This window comes from Haplochromis burtoni, unplaced genomic scaffold, assembly GCF_018398535.1.
Source record: "Haplochromis burtoni strain Fernald_Lab_line unplaced genomic scaffold, NCSU_Asbu1 Contig_305, whole genome shotgun sequence".
Lineage (NCBI taxonomy): Eukaryota > Metazoa > Chordata > Actinopteri > Cichliformes > Cichlidae > Haplochromis > Haplochromis burtoni.
Window position 1 is genome coordinate 626,032 of NW_024582666.1, and position 21,161 is coordinate 647,192.

General features: G+C 40.2%; 1 protein-coding gene across 2 annotated transcripts in view; it reads right to left on the bottom strand.

Moving 5' to 3' along the window:
- Window positions 1-601: 601 nt before the first annotated feature.
- LOC102314625 overlaps window positions 602-21,161 on the bottom strand; it is a 31,645-nt gene continuing 11,085 nt past the window's right edge. Inside the window, exons 7-11 of one of the 2 annotated variants that reach the window (XR_006055364.1) lie at window positions 20,135-20,422; window positions 18,731-18,909; window positions 16,250-16,274; window positions 9,869-9,961; window positions 7,293-7,334 (exon numbers count right to left, since the gene is read on the bottom strand). Coding sequence is in view for 1 of the 2 variants with exons in the window: in XM_005941207.2 (XP_005941269.1) it covers window positions 6,891-7,334; window positions 9,869-9,961; window positions 18,731-18,909; window positions 20,135-20,422 (1,004 nt within the window). In the remaining variant the exon portion in view is untranslated. Of the gene's footprint in view, window positions 7,335-9,868; window positions 9,962-16,249; window positions 16,275-18,730; window positions 18,910-20,134; window positions 20,423-21,161 lie in introns of both variants that reach the window. The other variant, XM_005941207.2, reaches the window with a different exon arrangement.

Here is a 21,161-nt window from a genome sequence, read left to right on the forward strand (position 1 = left end):
CCTAGACTCACAATATTAACACAGATTTCTATGTTTCAGTGTTTTTTCTTCACAACATTAGTCAGAACTCAGCACAACCTGCATATTTCTCACATTTTCCTCCAAAATGCAGGCTAAAAAAGTTAACCTGCTTAAAGACTGTTTTGCATCAGACATTAGAGGCTTGCCATTCGATTACTTTCTCCGTTTAACCCCACTGCTCAGCATAAAGAGAGACACTTCACTTTCAAATCAGCTGATAAAAAACAGTCACCTTCTAGCTTTTTAGTGTAAAGTCCACGGAGACAAAAGATCACGGCCCGATCAAACTGAAAGAGAAAGTGAAACGATCCCAGCACGCTAAAAAAAAACTTCAAACACAGTCCTAGATACAACATTAGAGATGTGTTTTTGCAGAAAAAGCTAAGGTAATATCGACAATGACAATACTTCTGATGGGCTAAAACAACAAGGAGGATCCAGTTAAGCTTCAAGAACCACCCCGACTACCTGATCCTTTTAAGCCAAGGAGATGAACGCACAGGTAGACTTAATAAACAGACCGGGCATGATGCAAGGTGCACCCAGTGTCAGTGTAATATCCAGTCACATAAACTAAACATCTGTAATACAAATTTTAATGCCACTTAGAGTCAGATCATGCATTTCAGATTTGAAATAGACATCAACTTGACAATTAAGAATTTCAGTCTATGCACATTCAGCTGTATGTTAAAGGAGAACACCAGATCAAAGGCAATCTCATTTTAATGCATGCCATTTTATTTTTGTCAAAAATGAAAAAGTTAAATATGATAAAAACACATTTCAAAGACAAAATCAAAGAAAGGCAAAATTCTTCAATATTTCACACGTTTATCATTTATTTCATACTGGGTGTTAATAAATGCAACAAACATCCACTTCTGAAGGAAAATCAATTTTATGAACATATGGCAGAAAAGTACATGTGAAAAAGCACTGATATTCATCCTCAACTCACACTCGCAGCTGAATCCCTGCAGTGAAAGGTGACTTTGTTTTGTAAGGTTAAGGAGGATCATGGGAAACAACAGCCACGAGTTCACAGTGAACTCTGGTGGCCGGCTGTACAGAAAAGTGCTGTTCACATTATTATTATCAATATTAGGTCACGTCTGCTGTCCCACAAGCAATCTACTGGTCGGCATGCTGCAGTTACACTAACTCTTAGGTATACTCGGACAGCAGGTATAGGCTATAATATCAGAGTAAGGAGAAATACTAAGCACAGATAGACTAGTTTTTTGGTGCTCAATGTGATGCTATAAAAAGCCCAGACAATGAAAGTCATTCATTCAAAGGAGGTGAGTTTTTAAGCATATCCACTTCTCTCCTCTGAGAACAAGTACATTTATTTCAAAGTAAAGACATTTATTATATGATTTTTTTTTTCATACGTACATTTATTAACCTTTTCTTACATGAAAAACATCCGCAGGTGCTGGGAGGCTCGCGATAGGTCAGAAGTTTGACTACAAAACAGATTTCAAGCAGAAAATGGTACACCGCATTTCTGAATAATTCGCAATGCTGCTCAGAGCCAAAGTGCTGCCGAACCGGGATCAGTTTGTCCAAAAGATTACCGGCAACATTAGCGTGGTAAAATATTGCACTCAGAGTGACGGAGTGATAAGTGCTTTCCAATTAGTTTCTCCAATTATCCGTCATGAATCAGAGATGAGACTAAATTCAATCACAAAAGCCACTGATTTGAACTGGAGTGAATTAAATTTAATTGATGTGAGAGTCAGAAGCTGCAGTGAACAGTAGTGTGGATATTTCGTGCGAGAGCGTATTTCTGTTATGATCAGAGGTATTAGCGCACTGCCACACTGCAGACATCATTTCGTGATTTTTTTTTATTATATTCTTTGGATTTACAGAGAATAGTAGATTAACAGGAGAGCGAATCTACCAGAACTGAAAGAACATTTTATTAAATCTCCCCCCTACCCACACACGGATCAACACTTCTGTTCTGAGAGGCTTTGTGAATAGCAGCTCAGATGTGTAATGAAAGAGAAAACATCAGACTGAGGATGAATGACAGCAAGTGAAATCCTTTCATAAAGCCTATGTCAGCCGTGATTGCCTGAACCTAAAGTTTTATTATTCCAGCAGGCACAGGCTGCGATCCAAAGGAGGGCGGTGTCCTTTCACCCTGCCAAGCACAAAGTGCCCTCCAAAAGAGGCTTTACGATGCATGTTCGATCTGAAACCTTTCATCTTTATGAAGTAAAACGCATTTGAGAAAGTATGCTGCTCTCAAAATTGAAGTACACAAAATAAAACGTCAACCAGGATCTGAAATATCTGCACGTAAATGTTAAATCTTCCTGACGAATGCATCTCAGATATTCTGATGTGATAACTTCATAACAGCTCAGACCAAACAGTAAGCATAGCAGGCAGATATTTGTCTTGAGCAGTATCTGGGGCTCCACAAAGGACTCCATATATCTGCTGAATATCTTGGCAGCCTGTGCAGCAGATATACCCCGCTGTGGTTAAATGGAGTTTTTTTTTAAAAATTCGACTTAGCATACAGCAACATTTTGAATAATATGCTAATTATGTTTCTTGTGCCACAGTAAAACTGCAACATGTCTGGCAGCACGACAAGAACAGCATCCTAGTTAAGATGCATCGTTTCCATCTAGCTGCTAGCTTTGCAGATGCCAGATAAATGGCTTAAGCTGTCTCTAAGGAAGGTTAGCCTGTAAATTAACAGGCTGAATTATCTGAATCTTGGTGGTTACGTGCAGCATGATCACAAGAGGAACGCGTATCTGATGCTTTAAAGTTGATAAGCCCTGGCCTTGGTACAGGATGCACTTCATGTTACCTTATCACAAACCTTCAGACACTCTGTAACTTAGAAAAAAATCCCAACTCTGCTGCTAGTTTACAATTATATAAAACATGCAAGCAAACGATGCATCAGAAATCATTCACAATTTTATGTCTCTCTCTCTCCATATATATGAATATAGTGAATTGTGTATATATAGTGAATATATATGCTACGTCTAAGTGTCTGGTATCCTTTTTCCCTATCGTGCACTTAAAATATACCACAATGCTCTACTAAATAGTGTAAGTACAACTACTACAAAAGATACCATCGCACACTGTGCTGAAGGTGAAATGTTCTGTTTATGACACTGAGAAAATCAGCCTTAATACCCAAAATACTGCCAGTTTATTAGGGCTGATGCTGTTATGTTTTAACTCTGTGACAGCAGCAGAGAGTCACCTGACTGATATTTGAAGGTTTGATCACAGACAGCTGTCTACACAGAACTTCCTTTACAGGCATCAGCTTATAACGAATGAGTGAATGATTTCAGGCACGACCAGAATCACCCGGGACTTCCTGGAGTTACAGATTTGGGCAAGAAACCAAAGAAGCGTGCGCGTATTTATGAGAAACAGATGCGTTTCTTTACATATCATCAATTTATTATCCTGTAACTATATCCTACTGGCCTGCATTTGTTTGGATTTCTGGAACTTTATGTGAATCCGACATTCCTGCCCCGGTCTCGGAGGCAGTGTGAGGTTAAATCAACAGCACTCTTGATGCTTTGCACCCCAGAGGCGGCAGAGTCTCTGCTGACATCAGCTTTGATGAAAGGACTTCACAGATCACGACCGTGGCCCAAAAACACAAACATGGCATGAGCTACGAGTCTTCCCAGCTAAAGGCATAGTTTTCTGCTTACTGTCGATGTGTGGTTAAAGGATAAATGCAGCTTTTTAATAGTATAAAATCTTGCATAAGCCTTGCAGTAAGAAATATGTTAGTATTTTCACACTATACACATGCAGATCACATATCTGTATATTTACAACTGTGAAAAAAGGATAACTAAGTGAACATGATCATGTTAGGATGCGCTACGCCTGATTCCTCTTTCCTGTGGGTGATAGTAATGTGTAAGTGCTATAATACTAATATTGCTTTAGAATTAATTGAAACTCCACTGACCATCAATTTGCTCACCTAACAAGAGTTTTGGAAGCCCCTCAGTTTACACATGAGCAAAAGCACATCCATAGAAAACAGCCATATAAAATCATTCAGTCACATTAATGTAGGGTACACAAGTCATTGTAAACACATGACACTGAAATACGCAACTCAAACTAAGTTTTCCTGAATAAGAAGGGAACGAGCTAATAAAAAGTCTATGTGTTTGCTAATCACCTTACTGTATTTACAATAGCTGCTTCTTATCTTTTACCCTTTTTAAATACAGTATGGACCCTTTTTAAAATTTAAAAAGGGATTACTTGTTAAATTTTGTGCTTTTCTTTGCCAGGCATCGATTATCTGCACCTGTCTGACCGCTATTAGTCACCCTGGGAGGTTTGGATCGTAAATCTCTCTTTTCCAGTTGACATTGATTCGGTTACAGCATGAGGTAGCCTTACTGCTAACAGCTGTCAATGGCAGCCATAATAGTGATATCGAAATGTGGACTCGATGATGAAGATAAGCGTGGTTCGGGTGTGATTCAGAGGGTGGAGCGTGTGCCTGATGTTTCCGTGACACAACCCTGGTGGTATCACGGACTGTCAGGCCCTGCGGAGGACAGGACATGCCTGGACGCCGTTTCGTCAGCGCCGTGAGACGCCTCGCTCTCGTACTGCGGTGTAAATCAGCTTCCAGTGACCTGGATTAGCCCACGAGCTCCTTTCACAGCGAGGAAGGGGAACCAATTAGTCAGAAGCAGTTGTTAGGATGGAGAGAGCTTAATCTAATTGACTCTGTTCATGCTTCTTTTAAAAAACGTTTTATCTGCCGTCACTTATTCCATTTCTCACCTGTAGCGTCTGTGTGTGTTCTCCCACAAAATGTTTTCATTGCTCTTAAGTGACCGCTAATTTACCAAACCTCCTCATGTGAAAAGAAGCCCCTTCAAAAGAAGAAGAAAAAGCTGATTTTATTCAAGGATGTAATTTAAAAGAGATTTGACTACATCTCCAGCCCATTCTGTGGCCTCTTTTTAAAATCACACTTTTTAAGCTCAAATCTGCAGCACGATTTCACAATTCGAATGCCCTTGAATGGATGAAAGGTGGCCGTGCAGCACTTAAACTTAAATATTGCTCTTACTTCAGTGATTGAACAGATTTTGAGCCTTTGTAACATTGTAACATTGTAACAGCTAAGTCAACAACACTGGACTATCATATAGTGAATTATGTGCTAAGTTGGGATTCATAAAGCACAAGCAACAAGTTTAACTCTTAATTTGTGATTTGTATCTTCTCCTCTTTTTAATTTCCTGTTTTTAATGGGTTGAATTGAGTCATGCCTCCATACGAAGCACTGAGTGTCTAATAATGTTGTTTCGGTTTACACGAACCACCCCCTCCACACACACACACATTTACACTTCTCACGACTTATTCAGTCTCCTTCTGTTGAGGCTGCGGGCTGCATCGTTATCGCAGACTGATCCAAACTGTGCCTTTCCACTCACTTCATTTTGGCAAACAACCGGGCTACAATAATTGGAGCACCGTGAGATGGATTGGGGCTGAGATGAAAATAGGGGGCTTTAAATCATGCAAGTCATTTATCTGTTCGCCGAATAGAACACTGTTCCATCTCTGTCGTCTCTTTTATCACCGCTCCTCACTCGACGGTGTCCGTGAATTGGTCCGTCTGCAAAGAGACCGAGAATCCAATTACGTTCTCAGGAGCCGTTCCAAAAGCCCCAGACGTGTTGAACGCTAGTCTCTGGATTTTATTTTCCTCTGACAGGGCTTGTGACAACTCCCTTGGGTGGGTAAAACAGATGAGGACAGTTTCTGCAGTTAGTTGTTGCTCTTTTGGGTGTTTTTTCCCCTCTTTTTTTAGCTTTTATCATTAGTGCGAGTGAGATGAAGTGGACGTTTAGGCAGTTTTCTCCAGATGATGCCCTGAATTTGGCAGATTTGACACGCTGGATATGAGAGAAAGGGAAACAGCCATCTAGTAGTAGGGTACTCAATCTAATCTAGCTCGTTTCACTTTGCAGGTTTTTGAGAAATAATACCTCGAGTAGATTTTTCTCCGGGTAAATGACTGCTGAAACAAGCACTTTTGTCAGAGATGTGGAGGCGCTCTCCGACATGCTTGTACTGTTAATAATAGAGAGGCTGCGTGTGGGTGGGCTGAAATGCAATCATCACTGTGTTTGTCTGATGCAGTGAGAGCAGACAAAAGTGCTGTCAGAGGCAACGCATTGAGATTCGCCATTGGAAAGGGAGACGCTCTCTGCTGTTATTGTCGTTAGTAGGCTTGGTCCTAGAAAAATTGTCTGATTCCTTGATGCGCGCTGGCTCTACCTGTCAAACTGTCACACTGCTGTCGCCTTTTTTTGTTTTCACAGGAATCAAAATCATTTGATCCCCTTCAGCCGTTTCCCTAAAAGTGATGAATGTTTTTTACCCTTTTCGTGTCATCACAGCTTCTTTTGTGAGCCTATGCTTCTTTAGCAGGCATGCAGTCTACTCTAATGTCAGCAATGTCCTGTAGATCTGAACTATGATAGCTACTCTAATGTTTAATTTAAATGCATGCATTTTCCAGATGCACGGAGCTGCTTTTGATACAGCTCGGGGGGTTCTATTTTTACCTTTCATTTTTCAGAGCTTTAAATTTTGCATTGTGCGTTTTGAGCATCTGCTGCTTTAGTTATTTTCTTCTAGGCTAGGCTAGACATCCGGATCCAAGCTTTAACGTTTGTCTGTGATGTTGCTTCAAATGCAGTGACGAAGGACTTGATGGTGTGAGATATGATAAGTTCCTGCCAGACGACTGTGGATATGTTGGGAGAGGTGAGCTTAAAAAAAATACACCCTGGTACTCCCTCTCAGGTGCTCTGGGCCGTTTCCTCCTTCTGCTCACCTTCTCCACTCTCAGCCCCTCCCTCCGACTTGGCCGTATCTGACTCAGCAGTGCCTCTGGAGGCGGTTCCCGGCGATGCAGCACCACGGAGGCTTCCATCAGGGGTCGCAGCTGCGAGCGAGTGAGGATTAGAGATGGGGCTCAAGGCAGAGTCAGGGGTTTGGCTAGCGCTGAGGTCGCCATCAGGGACCACAGTGGCCTCCAAGCCCTCGGAGTGCAATCCTTCAGAGATGGCTGGAGGGGAAGCGGCATTCAGCAGGGGCTTGTGGGAAGCGTAGGTCATCGCAGCATCTGTGTCGCTGTCCAGTGGGAGGCCAGAGCTGGTGAACTCGACTCCGGAGTCGCTCATCTCCAAAAAGTTATCTGAGTTGAGAGTGTGGTAGCGGCCTGGTTTGGACACCTCGAGGCCCTGCATAAAAAGAGGCAGAAGGAGATGAAAGGCAAGCTAAATATACAATTCAGAAGAGTTAGGATGCAAAGTAAGATGAAAGGAAAGATAAAGGAGGCGAAGAAGAGTAAAAGAGGAGAAAGTAGGACCCAACAAAAGATGAAAGTAAGACAAAGAAAAGTTTAAAAAAACAACAACTAGAAAGTAGAGAGGCGATAAAGCAAAAGAAAGCCAGGTAGAAGGGTAAAGAGGAAAATATTATACAGGGACAGAGGGCTGAGATGAAAAGACAAAAGAAGCAGGAGTCGAAGCGAGTACAAAACAGATACCCCCAACAGGGCGTAGGAGACGAAGGAAGGAGGTGATATAGGATCGAAGAACGGAAGAAAAACAAGTGGTTAAAATTTAGGTCAGAGGAAAAAAGTGAATAATTTATGTACATTTCTCCAACCGTGTTTATAGACTTACCTCACCATCTCCTGCAGCCATCCCTACTCTTATGTTACATGGACACAAACAAAGAGGTGCAGCAAAATGATAAAGAAAACACCCGAATAGATCAAACCACAGTTATACTAAATGTTTGGCCTGTAAGATGTGGGCTAGAAATCACATTTTCATTGTTGTTGTTCCTGAGATTCAAAGCTCTCTGTTGTCACATGCATGTTGATGTAAGACAACAAAACTCAATTTAACATCAACTGTAAGACATGTTTGTAACAATAGACTAAATTTAATTTAAATTTTATCCGGATGCTGCTGCGTTGATTTTTGAAACAACAAATTTAGAAAAGAACTGTAGTTTTATTGTGATATTCCACGTTGGAGAGCAAGAAGTCCTGCGGGAGCTTGAATCAACCGTTTTAAAGGACTCCCTGAACCTTGACCACTTCACTTTCTTTACTCCTTTATTGCAGTTATAAACTTGAGTCTAATTTGTTCCACTGCCGAGTGCAGCGTGTAAGGTCGATTGCATTTTAATTACTCTTGGCACTGAGGTGACATTTTATAGCAGGTAGTTTCTGAGCAATCTCAAACACAAAGATGGGCAATGATGTTTCTGTCTTTAAATCTTTTTTAATCTTTTTTTAATTAATATATTACTTTGAGCGCAAACTTTTCCAAAAGTACACCAGGTGTTGGACATTATTAAGCTTCAGATTGTTCTCATAATCAACATCAAGACTTCAGTCTCAGACGATATTGCTCTAATCGTTCTTGTATCTACAGCTCTTATCACTAACAATTATGTAACCTATACAAGCTGATGGTGAAACTCTTCTTCTGTTGACCTATTAGCCTGATTTTCACGCCAGGACCAAACAACATCGCACAAAGATAAGAAGCTGGAGCCAAAGCTGAATTGTTCAGACATTCACTGATGGCACAAAAATGCTTATTCATCTGGCTACACACCAGTATTCTTATTATCCTTTATTAGCTGAACAAAAATGCATCTAGTTTTAGGTTTACACTAGTCAAAAAAGCAACATGAGTTTTATATCATGAATATTTGAATATGTTCTCCGTCTTTGTTTTAATCCATTTCTCAGCATATAATTTTAAACCCTTACATAACACAAACTTGAGTAGTTGTTGGTTCCTGTTGATTTTAGTCAATGGCAGGGCCGTAATTTATTTACCGAGTACAAACACGCTCACTTCAACTCCTTAGAAAAGGTTCAGTTTACTACATTACTATGCCACTGGTCTCAAAAATACAAATAATCAGTGTGTGCACAACACTGTGATCAGTGTCATCATGCTGCAAATGACAAAGCTGCTCCAGGCCAGTTTATTTGCATGCCAGATGCCGGCGTGCAGGTCTGAACTGTTGCTGCAGCCTTACATGACCCTGAGAGCACCACGTCTGAACTTGGTGAAAATGTGATGAGACAAAGATCAGCTGCTCCAACCTGTACCTCTCTGCCAGCCATACAGCTGCATCCCAGGAAAATCTGGAAACACTGTCAGAGCAGAAAAGGCCCGAGATACTCAGGGTCGATGTAATCATCACTGGCAGCCACAACCAATGACCACTGCACAGCTGCAGGCTATACCCAGGAATGCAGAGCAATTCCTTAGCAGCTAATCCTTACACTTGTGCACTGCACAGATGGCTGACTGCTTGCTTCACATCCACAGGCCATCATGTTAAATGTCTCATATATATATATTTTATAGTGTTGGTCTATAAAATCTAATATACCTCAAACTTTGAATACGAAAGTTAAAAAGTTAACACGCCACAAAGTTCTCCAGCTGGTCGTGGGAATTGTACAGTTTTATGAGCAAGCACGTAAGAACCATGAGAGTGAATAAAGCTCAGCTGTGCAACAAACTTGCCCATTGAAAGCCAAGATGTGAATCATCTTTCTAGGCTCATCTGTCTTTCAGATTATGTGTTACTATGTTGATGCATGGTTATTAAAATATCTATGAATTTGCAGCTAAAAGACCAAGTTTGAAGCTGTGATCTTTTAATTTCTGCTATGTTTTATTTATCATTTTAACATGTTTTTGCGTTTTAATGGCTTTTTGTTTCCACCACTGACCTTGATGGTGACCTCTGTACTCTCCATGGGTTTATCACACATCGACTGTGTCAGCGATTCCTCGGTGAACCTGCTGTAAGCCTCACGAACCACCTGCAGACACACACACAGAAAGACACATACAAACATGCAGGATGCATGTAAAAATCGACCGTCAACAGCAGCTGTTTACACATCGCTTGTCATCATACATGTTTTACGTTACTACAGGACAATGACACACATACACAGGCTACATTTAACTGCACAGAAAGCTCCTAAACAGAGATATTAAAAAGGATCCTTGTGTGACATGACAGAGAGCACTTCTTTGTCTTCATGTCAGGGATGGAGGTTGAGAGGAAACAGAGCCCAGGGGGGGAGTTACAATATTTCACAAGTGCCTATTCCCTTCAACTGCAGGGAAGACAGCATGGGGGCAGATTGAAGATACAGTAGATGGACTCAAGGTGCACTCTGAAAGTTTTAAAAAGGACAAGAAAGAGCCAGATGGATGTGCTAAAAGAGAGGTAAAGCAAGAAAAATCGGGATGAGTGGAGATGTGTACAAGAAAAGTGTGAAGGCGTAAACAGGAGAGGGACGGTAAAAAATCTCAGAAGCTCTGTGCATTTTAAATAAACTGTCCATTATTCAGCACAGTGGAGGGATAAGGACACAGACAGGGAACGGTGTGGATTACAGTCGGCATTAAGCAAACGACTGACTTTGTGCTTAGAGAGAGAATCCTGCTGAGGAGGCTGTGCAGATAAAAAAGATTAACTTCAAGATCCTTTATTAATTAAATAAAATCATACTTGATTAAAACTTGGTTGGCATCCACTTCAAGGTAGTCTTTCTGGTAAAGCTGGTACTCTTTTGCTTATTTTTTCAGCTCCCACAGGAACACCTGTTCTGATCACTTCAACTTGTGGTTTTATAGTGTGCACCGTATCTCTTCTAATAAAATCTGGGAGACGGATGCAAAGCTGCAAAAAGCCAAATCTGCCAATGGGCGGGCTAAACATGGAGGACTAAACATTTCCACCTTTTTATTGCGCTGTGTGTCAGCAATGACGTGACGTGGCACAGTGTGACTCGAGGAATTCATGGTTCATCGAAACAGTTTAGAAATGTATGAGAACATGACCTTCAAGAGTATAAAGAAATTTTATTGCTTTAAAAGTTACTGTTATGGTTGGACTCGCAGAACTTTTTTATCATGCATGGAAATTTACTGTTGTTTGTTCTGTGGTGTTTGAAGGGTAAATGATTGAAGGAGCACACTGCTTGTCTCCAGTTTACAAAATTTTTAAAAATTCCTTTATAATATCTGCTAAACATAAAAAGGATGCAAACGTTTACTTTTTTTTTTTACTTTTTTTTGAATAAATGCAAGAAGTTCCATGTCTGATGTCTTTTTACCAGCGAAGGAAGCAAAGAAGTAGTACAAATAGATAAGAAAAGCGACCAAACAGGAGGAGGAGGGGGCTGGAAAGATAAACATGGTATTTGACAGACAGCAAGCAGGAGTAAGATAAACGTCAGTAAATGTGACAGAAGAGACTTAAAGTGGAAGAAATAATCAGCAGATAGTGAAGATGTACAGAGGAGAGCAGGACGGTGAGATGGATGTAATAAAATGCAAAGGATGAGACAAGCGGTCAGGTGAGGTGATGAGTCAGGCGTGATTGATCTGAGCTTCATGTCGGTCTCTTGGGTTAAGTCTCGAAAGGTTGCTGACATCCTCTCACGCACGTCTGAGATCTAACAGCTACAAGAAAATCCATAACAGCGAGGCCGCCTGCTGTCATCTCAACCTCGGCTGTCAACACACAAACACACATCAAGCTCACACACAACACCACAGCTTTAACACACATTAGAGATTAACACAAATGTACAGTACATCACTGGTGATCACAAACAAAACGTTAGGACTCACAAACATACACTCAGAAAAAGTAACCGCACAGAGACAAATACAGTGAAGGCTGGAAGGCTCTGCTGCTTTGACATTTCTCCCACAATCATCAGTAATCATGAAAAATTGAAATAATCACAGGTCAGAATGTGTTTTATTGGGTAAATATTTGTTAGAAAAGGTGCAGGGAAATAAATGCAGGACTGTACTCGGACAAATCAGAAACCCAGAGACGGCCAGGAGAGCACATCAGGGGAGGGGCTGAGATAAAGACTGAAGGGAGGGCACGACTATATAAGTGCAGTGGGGACTAATCAGAGATAAGATACAAGTGAAGATAAATAGAAAATAAAAAACTAACGCTAAAACTTTGAAATAATATTCTAAACTTGAATGAACGAGGCAGAGGGAAACCCAGAAGGCTTGAAGACACAGACAAAACTGAGGGAAAGGAAAGAGCAGGGAAATACTGATAACATCATCAAGTCATAAACCACAAACACAACAACACAATCACAAAACTCAAAAACGTCAAACACAAGGAAAGCAAAGAAATCCAAACTCAAAAGCAACTCAAAGTTTTAACGTCCTGATTAAAACTAGATTTGACTGAAGCAACAGCAGCTGATATTTATATAACAGTAGTGAGCTGTAACAGTGACTGTAGTGTAAATGTAGTTAAAATAAACAGAGTGAGAAGAATCACCCTTTGATGGAAACTTAATTAAGGCTAAATTAAGGATGCTTTTTTATTTTGAAAAGCATCCATGACGCGGTATTTTTAGCCGTCTTTGGTGAGCGACTTCAGAGCTTTACTGGCTGGCTCACAAAGTGTTTTGTCCAAGCAGCTGACAGATTTTTTTAATTAACACTTTAAGAAGTGATATTGCTCAATAGCGCCTTAAATCTGTAAAGCTTTAAGTTGTAACTGTAAACAGCGTCGAAACTATTTCTTGTTTTTTGAATTGGAGGGGAACGAGTTTCCCAAATTTGGATGAAAAAAGTGTCCAACATATTCTAGTTGAAATTACATATTGCTTCATAAAGAGAGTGAGTTTTTGTAATATGTAGCATATTTTTAGAAAACCTATGTTCTTGTAATGCATAACTTTACTGTTTTAAGCCTAAATTGAGACTTGAAACAGTTTTACATGAGAACATTTCTTGGAAGGATTGTTAGATGTTAGATAATAAATCATAATTGAATGTTCCACATAATTTGTTTCTTGGAAAATGGAGGGTTCAGGCCAGCAGCCTGCTATTTATCTTTTAACACCAGGGGAGTGTTAATCCCTTTAGGAGCTTGGCTTCGAGGCATAGCCTGAACTTATAAAGAGGAGTAAGACTGTAAAAAGACCGAGAATCACAGCTGTGGTTTTTTGTGTGAAATCCTGTTACAATCACGTTTCCTGTGCATGTAAAATATGTGATAAAGGAAAAGTCTTGACCTGATTCACGCTTGTAAGATTTCTTTCTTTCTTTCTAAGGAGGAATTCCCCCGACAGGATCCAGAACACAGCACTTAACCATTTTTAAACTTGTTATACATAAATAAATGAGCAGAATGTTACACAATAAAACAATGTTTTTTAATAAGACTTTAAATCAGATCACTTTACAAACCTGATAGATTACCCAATAAGCACACAAGCACATGCTTAACTTGATTTACCTGTGACCTGGAAAATTACAGACTTTTTCACTGTATTGCAGTTTTGTGTCTCTTTGAAAACACTTTCTAATTTACAGCTTGTCACATCCTGATACAGGAATCCATTTTTTATTGAACTTTTAACCAGGGCAAATATGATTGTTGAGATTTTTCCGATGCACAGGGAAGAAAAAAACTGCATCAGGAGAGAGGCGGGAGACAGCACCAAGGCAGGGTCTCCAGAAGGAGTTGAGGGGATAGAAAGAACTCTTTCATTTAACCTTTTCTGTCACTTTTTGGTTTGATTTATGTGTTAGAGCTACTGGGTTACCTTTATGAACAGCCTCCATTTTCACTACGTAAAAATATAAATATCGAGCGATCGTGGTTCGAGAGTTGGGAGTTCGCCTTGTAATCGGAAGGTTGCCGGTTCGAGCCCCGGCTTGGACAGTCTCGGTCGTTGTGTCCTTGGGCAAGACACTTCACCCGTTGCCTACTAGTGGTGGTCAGAGGGCCCGGTGGCGCCAGTGTCTGGCAGCCTCGCCGCGGCTGTGGCTACAATGTAGCTTGCCATCACCAGTGGGTGGATGTGTAAAGCGCTTTGGGGTCCTTAGGGACTAGTAAAGCGCTATACAAATACAGGCCATTTACCATAAAGTTTAAAAAGAAATCTTCTGTGACAGCTGGGATCAGCTCCAGCCACCCACAGACCAGAGCAGTTAAGAAAATGTATGTATAAGACCGAGCTCTATTAGTAAGAAGTGTTATGGATTATTTAATATTTTATAATGAAAAACAAAAGTCAAAGCCAAATTATAACAACAGTTTAATGTGAAAATAAAAAACTTACTTGTGAATAATGTACGGTAAGCAACTGGAAGAATAACGACCGGGCATCAAGTGATAGACTAATTTTTCATGACTGGTGTCATTAAGGAGTAAATGTAAAAGCAGCAAATAAATGGGGGGTGTCTCACATCATGTCACATTTTAATTTATTACTTTGCATCACTCGAGAAAAATGAACACATAACACTGAATGCAGATAAACACGCACACATTAAAAGGAAACAACTGACACACACACACACTTTCTGGGCTGTTTGGCTGCACAGGTAAAATTCTCTACACAACAACAAGCAAACAAAATACACATACAATGCACACAACTCTTCAACACTGCCTTTCTTATAGCGACTAAAACACACAAACAGCACGTACACCCACAAATATTACACTGCATATTTACCTTGTGATTCACGCCACACTATAAAACACCACCGAAGAAGGAGAAACGTGTGCACGCTTAGCTGGCTGGGTTTTACACTAGCAGTGAAGCTTCAGTATGAGCAGTTATCATAACCACACTGTTTATGAGTAACTGCAGTGCTCTGAGGTTTTACCAGCAGTGGGGGAGAGAAGAAGCGGAGGGAAGGAGCGGGAATATTTCACTGATGCTGGAACCAAAGCGCCACACGTGATATCAGCGTGACTTTCTCAAAGTTAGAAATTCCCAGCTGAAGTTACGCCAATATTGAGGAGGTTAAAGCCATCTCAACAGGTCATTCAATCACTATACTGAAGTTTAAAGATCCCCTCCAGACATGTGTGCAGACTCTGTTTAAAAGAATGATTCGAGTCCGAGTTTTTCCCTTAAAAAAAAGGTTAATTAGCCTCCTGGAAATGCCTAAAATGACATAGTCGCCCTCCGTCTTAATGGGAAATCCTGAATTTATGAATACGCAAATGTCTTCCGCTTCAAAATTGTAATACTTTTGGCCTATAAGGTGTCTCCTATACACCACTGAAGGGTTATTTTCAATATATGTGCAAATCAAACCTCAAGTTTCCACATCATGCTAGTGAAAGTCATCTATTGAACCACAGCTAACTTCTAGTGTAGCATCATCATTCCTGCTTGAACACCTTAAAGTTATATTTCCAGACAAACTTTGAACACTGGAGGCAGAGCCACTAGTGAAAATAAAATTTCTGAGTGGAGGGAAACTTTAAAAAAAATCAAAGTTTTTTTGGTTAAAGCAAGTAAAGCTGTTTCTGTTGTTCCCAAACTCAGATGGAGCCAAGCAGAAACAGCCCTCCTCTTCATCAACTGAGATTATTACTTGTTTTAAAAAACTTGAGACTTAATAATGGATTAAATGACTTGTTAAAATGGGCATTTCTGGTGTTTGCACCCCAACCTGGCTCAAAACTGTGACTGAAATCCTGCAAGACAATTCCTAAAGTTGACTGAGCTGTGAAACCTGAGTAAGATATAACATCTAAACTGATTTTCTTAATTCAAATCTCAATTTTTGAAAGTAAAAACAGAGGAACTGCCTAATTTTGTAGGACCACTGTGGAATATTGCATTCTTTACCCCATTAATGTAGAGCAATCAAACTCCATCCACATAATAACCTTATAAAGTGAATTAAAAAGGATGCAGCTCAGTCACATGACTACTGAAAGTCTGCAAGGATCACAGAAACAGTTTGTTCCAAGTCGTAGAGCCAGATCCACTTACGGTAATTTATCGACTTTTTGTCAAATTAGGTCTTCGATCAACCTCTGCTTGTTCATTAGGATTGATAGCAGTTTCTCTCGTGTCCAGGATTTATCGAGTGTGCCGGTGCTCAATATCTTTAATGGCTTCATACAATCTCAAACACACTGAACACATCGTTTTTGAAACTGTCACCAATGGTCGGGTCACACAAAAGCCAGTTGATCAAGGAACTTATTTGCCACAAAAGCAACACATCTGTTCAGACACCAAAACGAAGAAGGGAGAGCAGCAGTAAAAGAGGCCAGAACGCAATTCTCTCACCAAGAAGAGGCTCCGTGTGAGGCTCCTTAAAGTAAGAGGGAGAAAACGCAACGCACATGCATCAGCGTTAGCCGGGCCAAGAAATCAGAGACATCCAGCTGAGAGCATGAAGGCCTCTATTCACGCTCATACTTTCAATTCACTAAACACTCATGAAGCTGAAGCAAGATAAACAACATTAACGCACCATAACAGTTTTCAGTCTAACATCTTAAATATTTTAAAAAACACAGAGAGCATAAAAATCAGTGCGTGCATTTATGATTCTGTGATGACTGGAAGATACCTCATATTTTTATTTTTGTCACATTGTCATTGGTTAGTAAAGCTAAAATGTATTTGTGGATTGGGGATCGTGCAGTAAATGCATACATGGGCTGAAGACATGTGACCTAATCTACAAATAAAAAAAGTAACTGAAATGTGAAGCAGCGCTAAGATTAAGCCATAAAACATTTAGATTTTTGATGAGAATCCAGCTCAAAATGCAAAATCCGAAACATTAATTATCCATCCATCGTGACACAACTGTGAATTTAGCCTTTCCATTAAGTAATTAATGTGACATATTGTTATTGTAAACATTTGGTATCCTCTAATAGGATCTGCAGGGCCATCAGTCTCTGTGGCTGTAGCTGGTTTGTTTACAATGAGTGAGCCATCTGCCTGCAGCAGGTTTTTAATTGGTCCAATCGGTGTAAAGGATCATTTAATGGGGATTCTGGGCAGCAAAGTGTTAACGCTCTACTAGTTTTAATGACCTCACAGTCAGCTTTTAGTTAAAACAGTGAAAAACTGTTATTTTCTGCCTAAATTAGTTTGAAGCTGAACGATTATCCCTGCCAACTATTTTTAATTACATCAAAAGACTGAATTCTTATTCCTTCATTTATCAGCCAGACTGATTTAAGCATTCACTGCCTTTTCTATTAAATGCTCATAAAATTGATCTGAACATTTTCCTCAAAACAGTTTGGTTGCTCATATCGAACCGGCGTCCCCTCGGCACAGCGATCAATTTCTGAGCGTGATGTTTAGGTGCTTTCTATAGGCGAGTCATCTGTTTGGTGTGTAATGGGGTTTTAATGGGAATCCATAAATTCACTTGGTTAACAAACCGCCTCCTGGGGACGCCGGGTGAGCAGCCGGGGTTAACTGTCAGCTCTTCTAAATCATCCAATCCGTCAGTTGATCAGCCGGTAATGAGCAGGTGAATCAAAGAAAGCGAGGATTTTAAAGAGCTGATTGGAAAACAGTCACCTGTTTGTTTTTGTCTCTGCAGGCTCAGCATAATTAAAATATATTTTATTCAAAATTGACATTTCAAGAATGAGAAACAAAATAATAACCACAGCTCAAAAAGGCTTTGTGTTATAACTACTTTTTAAAAACAACACAGACTCTCTAAAGGCTGATTAACGGCACTAAATTACTATAAATCATGAACAAATCAACTGAAAATCAAGTTTTTTTTACCTGGTGGGTTCTAAACAATTTCTGCTCCATTTAAGAGACATTTATTATGGATTTGTCTTTTTTTTTTTAATTATTAAAATGAAACTAATCATGAGTATCCTGCACAGTGCAGTCTCTAAAGAAATACCAGAGCCCAGAGGCATAAAACTCTGTGCAGACTCACAAATAAAACTGTGTGAATGCCCACAGCAGAAAAGCATATTTATAAAGGCATCTGTGCTCTTTTACATTCTTAGTCATCATGAAATGTTATGCACATGCACAAGCCTCATTTTGGTTCTGGTCTTTAGCAATAAATTCATCATTAACATATAAAAGTCACTCTTTGCACCTCGAGCTATTAATGAAGCAATTAAAAAATCATTTGAAGAAGAAGAGGTGGAGAAAAGGAGATGTGGATTCGCTGGTCTCACTTCTGCAACTGTGCAGTTCAGAGCAAAGGACTCTGGCAGAGGTCGGTAAGTATGTAAGCTACAGCTGTGTGTAGTACCCAGAATTCATCAGTGAATAAGAATAAGAATCGTATGATAACAAGAAATGGAAGTAAAAATCACAGTTTTGCAGTATCAGGCCTGACTTGCTACTTGCTCCAAAATCATGTGTATACATGGTCCGATGTCTTTATGTATGTCTTAATTTATCAAAACTAGTTTTTGTGTGTATGTGTATTTATGTTTATAAAAAAGGTGTGCATGTTTTTTCTATGTTATTTAAATTCGGGGTCCTTTTGTCTGTGTCAGCATCCCTGGATATCAGTTTTGGGAATGTTCCTTTGTAGTTCAATTCCACTGAGTCATCCTCAGCAACGGTGATCTGTTTAATTTGGGTGTGAACATGTTTGCCTGGTGCAGCACTGGAGGGGAGGAAGCTGACCAGCTGACCATCTTCACTCCCACAGCAGGAGCAGGACCGTCTGCCTCTCCCTCCCATCACAGACACCACTGTCCTGCTGCTCACTTTCTTTTACACCACCAAGAGAAATAAAGAACTAAAGATGGGGGTTACCTGTCTGAAAGCCTCGCCGTCACTCTTGCCAGCCTGCTGAGCAATAAGCGTCAACTTCTTGTTCTTCTCGTTCCTCTTATGTACTTTATAGATGCAGGACAGCAGGCACGCCAGCAGCATGAGGGCAACCAGGCCCAGCAGCGCGAGGATGGCCAGAGTCAGGGGAGGCAGCTTATAAGCTGAGCGAGACAGACGAGGACGGGTAAGGAAAAAACAACCATGGCGAGAAATAATGAGTCTTCTGTGACAACAGGAATGATGCTTCAAAACCCTGAAAGAACAGATATCAGCTTTCATCTCTGCCTCCTTTAAATCTCATCATTTTCTGCTGTTGACACGTCAGTCATCCGTGCACATGTGCCGGCAACATCGCCCGCATAAAACTGATAAGAAATAAAGAGGCATTTAACATCGTGAACTATAATACAGAAAAACACAATTGCAGAGCCATGATAAATATCATGCGTTTTCTCCTCAGGAGGAAGTAAAGGATCAGATGTGGGGATTTAAGGTGCTCTTATCCACTTGCATTTATTATATTTACAAATATTACTCACAAATGTTAAACTGGAAGTATTACAGTAAAATGTCACTAATTTATTTATTATTCATTGGTTTCTGCTCTTCTGACTCCCTTTGTATTACACTTTATATAAAAATAGAAATACATCGAGGGCACGCAGGCACATAAATGTCAGCAGCCTGCAGTGTTGTACATCCTTCAGCATGTTATTGCTTAAATTATTAATATTTATGACTACACTGTGACACAGAAAGACCAGCTTCAGTGTCTGCTCTTTAAAAAAGGGAAAATCAGAAATGAATGTATAACAGCTGTATGTAGCCTCTGGACCTGAAATGCTAAGCTGCAAAAAATGCAGGAAAAAAATGATTTTTTCATTTCCAGCAGGGGGCGACTCCTCTGGCTGAGGAAATTATCTCACAGCTCAGTTCATCTATGACTCAGCAAACACTTTCCTAATGAGTTTTTGATTTGAAATGCTAGCTTCAAGTCTTATTTAATACAACACGAGGTTCTTTTGTAATCTACGGTCCCATTAGCTGCAAAAAAGCTGGAAATGATTTCAGGCATCATTTGTCCATCATTTATCAGTCAGAGGCACTTTCCTCTCTCTGTATTGATTCTGATGCTCCAACTTCTCAGCGTGAGTTTGAATACGATAAAAGTTTGATGTTAAGCCCGGTGCTCTGTCTCTCTTTGCTTCCAGCCTTTGTTCATGTAGTTCATGTTGTATTACACTGGCTTGCAAACATGCTAGCAGCCCTCTCTGTGTCTTTATTTGCATTTTTACAATACAAAAATTATGCTAATTAGTTTATTATGCTTGTTAGCCAACAGCAATACAGAGCATGTTGTTCATTTAAGTGTGTTTTTTCACTTACGGGCTACATCTATGTAGACAGCAGCCACAAGATGCCCAGCCAGGTCTGTCACATTGAAGACACCCGAGTCAGACACTTGGACCTTCTTCAAGGTGAGATGTGAACCCTCCACGTTCACCCTGCCCTCCAGCAGCGGGTCCATCGGCGTCACCACAACCCCCTCATCCACGATGGCTCGGCCCCGACTGTCTGATTTGGGCTTGAAGACGACGTTGACGCTGGAGTAAGGCAGGTGGAGCTGCATGTTGAAGTTGTCTCCATAAGCGAGGTGCTTGAAATACAGGTGATCTGTGGCAGACCAAAAAACACACATAGTTCTGTGTGTGTGTTCAGAGAAATTTAAACTTGATTTAACCTTTCCTTTTTTGTTTTCTTTAGGTCACGAGCAGTTGTCCAAGCATTTCACTACATATCGTACTGTGTATGACTGTGTACGTGACAAATAAAATTTGAATTTGAATTTGAATTTGAAACCTGTTGGAAGACTAATTTTTCTAAATGCAGCAAATATGAAACTTAAATCTGATGCTGCTCACCACAATAGCATAAACACAGGATATAAATGTGTCACCACAAACATAATCATATGATTCTAAGCCAGCCTGCATTAGTGGGGGTCTGGGGATGCCCTGCTGTCCTAACCCAAGACAAGGGGTCAGCAAAATAGTTGTCTTTAAAACAGACCATTGTGCTGCACTGGTGAAAATTACATGTAAACATGTGGAAATGTTTAATAATAATAAAACAGGGATGTTTTCCCAGATTATCTTTAGGCCAGTGAGACCCAGGGTTGTATGTCTTTTGGACTTTTTAAAATCTTATTAAACAATATTCAGTTCAATTAAATTCAATTTTATTTATACAGCACCAAATCACAACAACAGTCGCCTCAAGGCGCTGTACCTATTACAGTAAGGCAGACCTTACAGTAATACGTACAGAGAAAAAACCAACGATGACCCCCTACGAGCAAGCACTTTGGCAACAGTGGGAAGGAAAAACTCCCTTTTAACAGGAAGAAACCTCC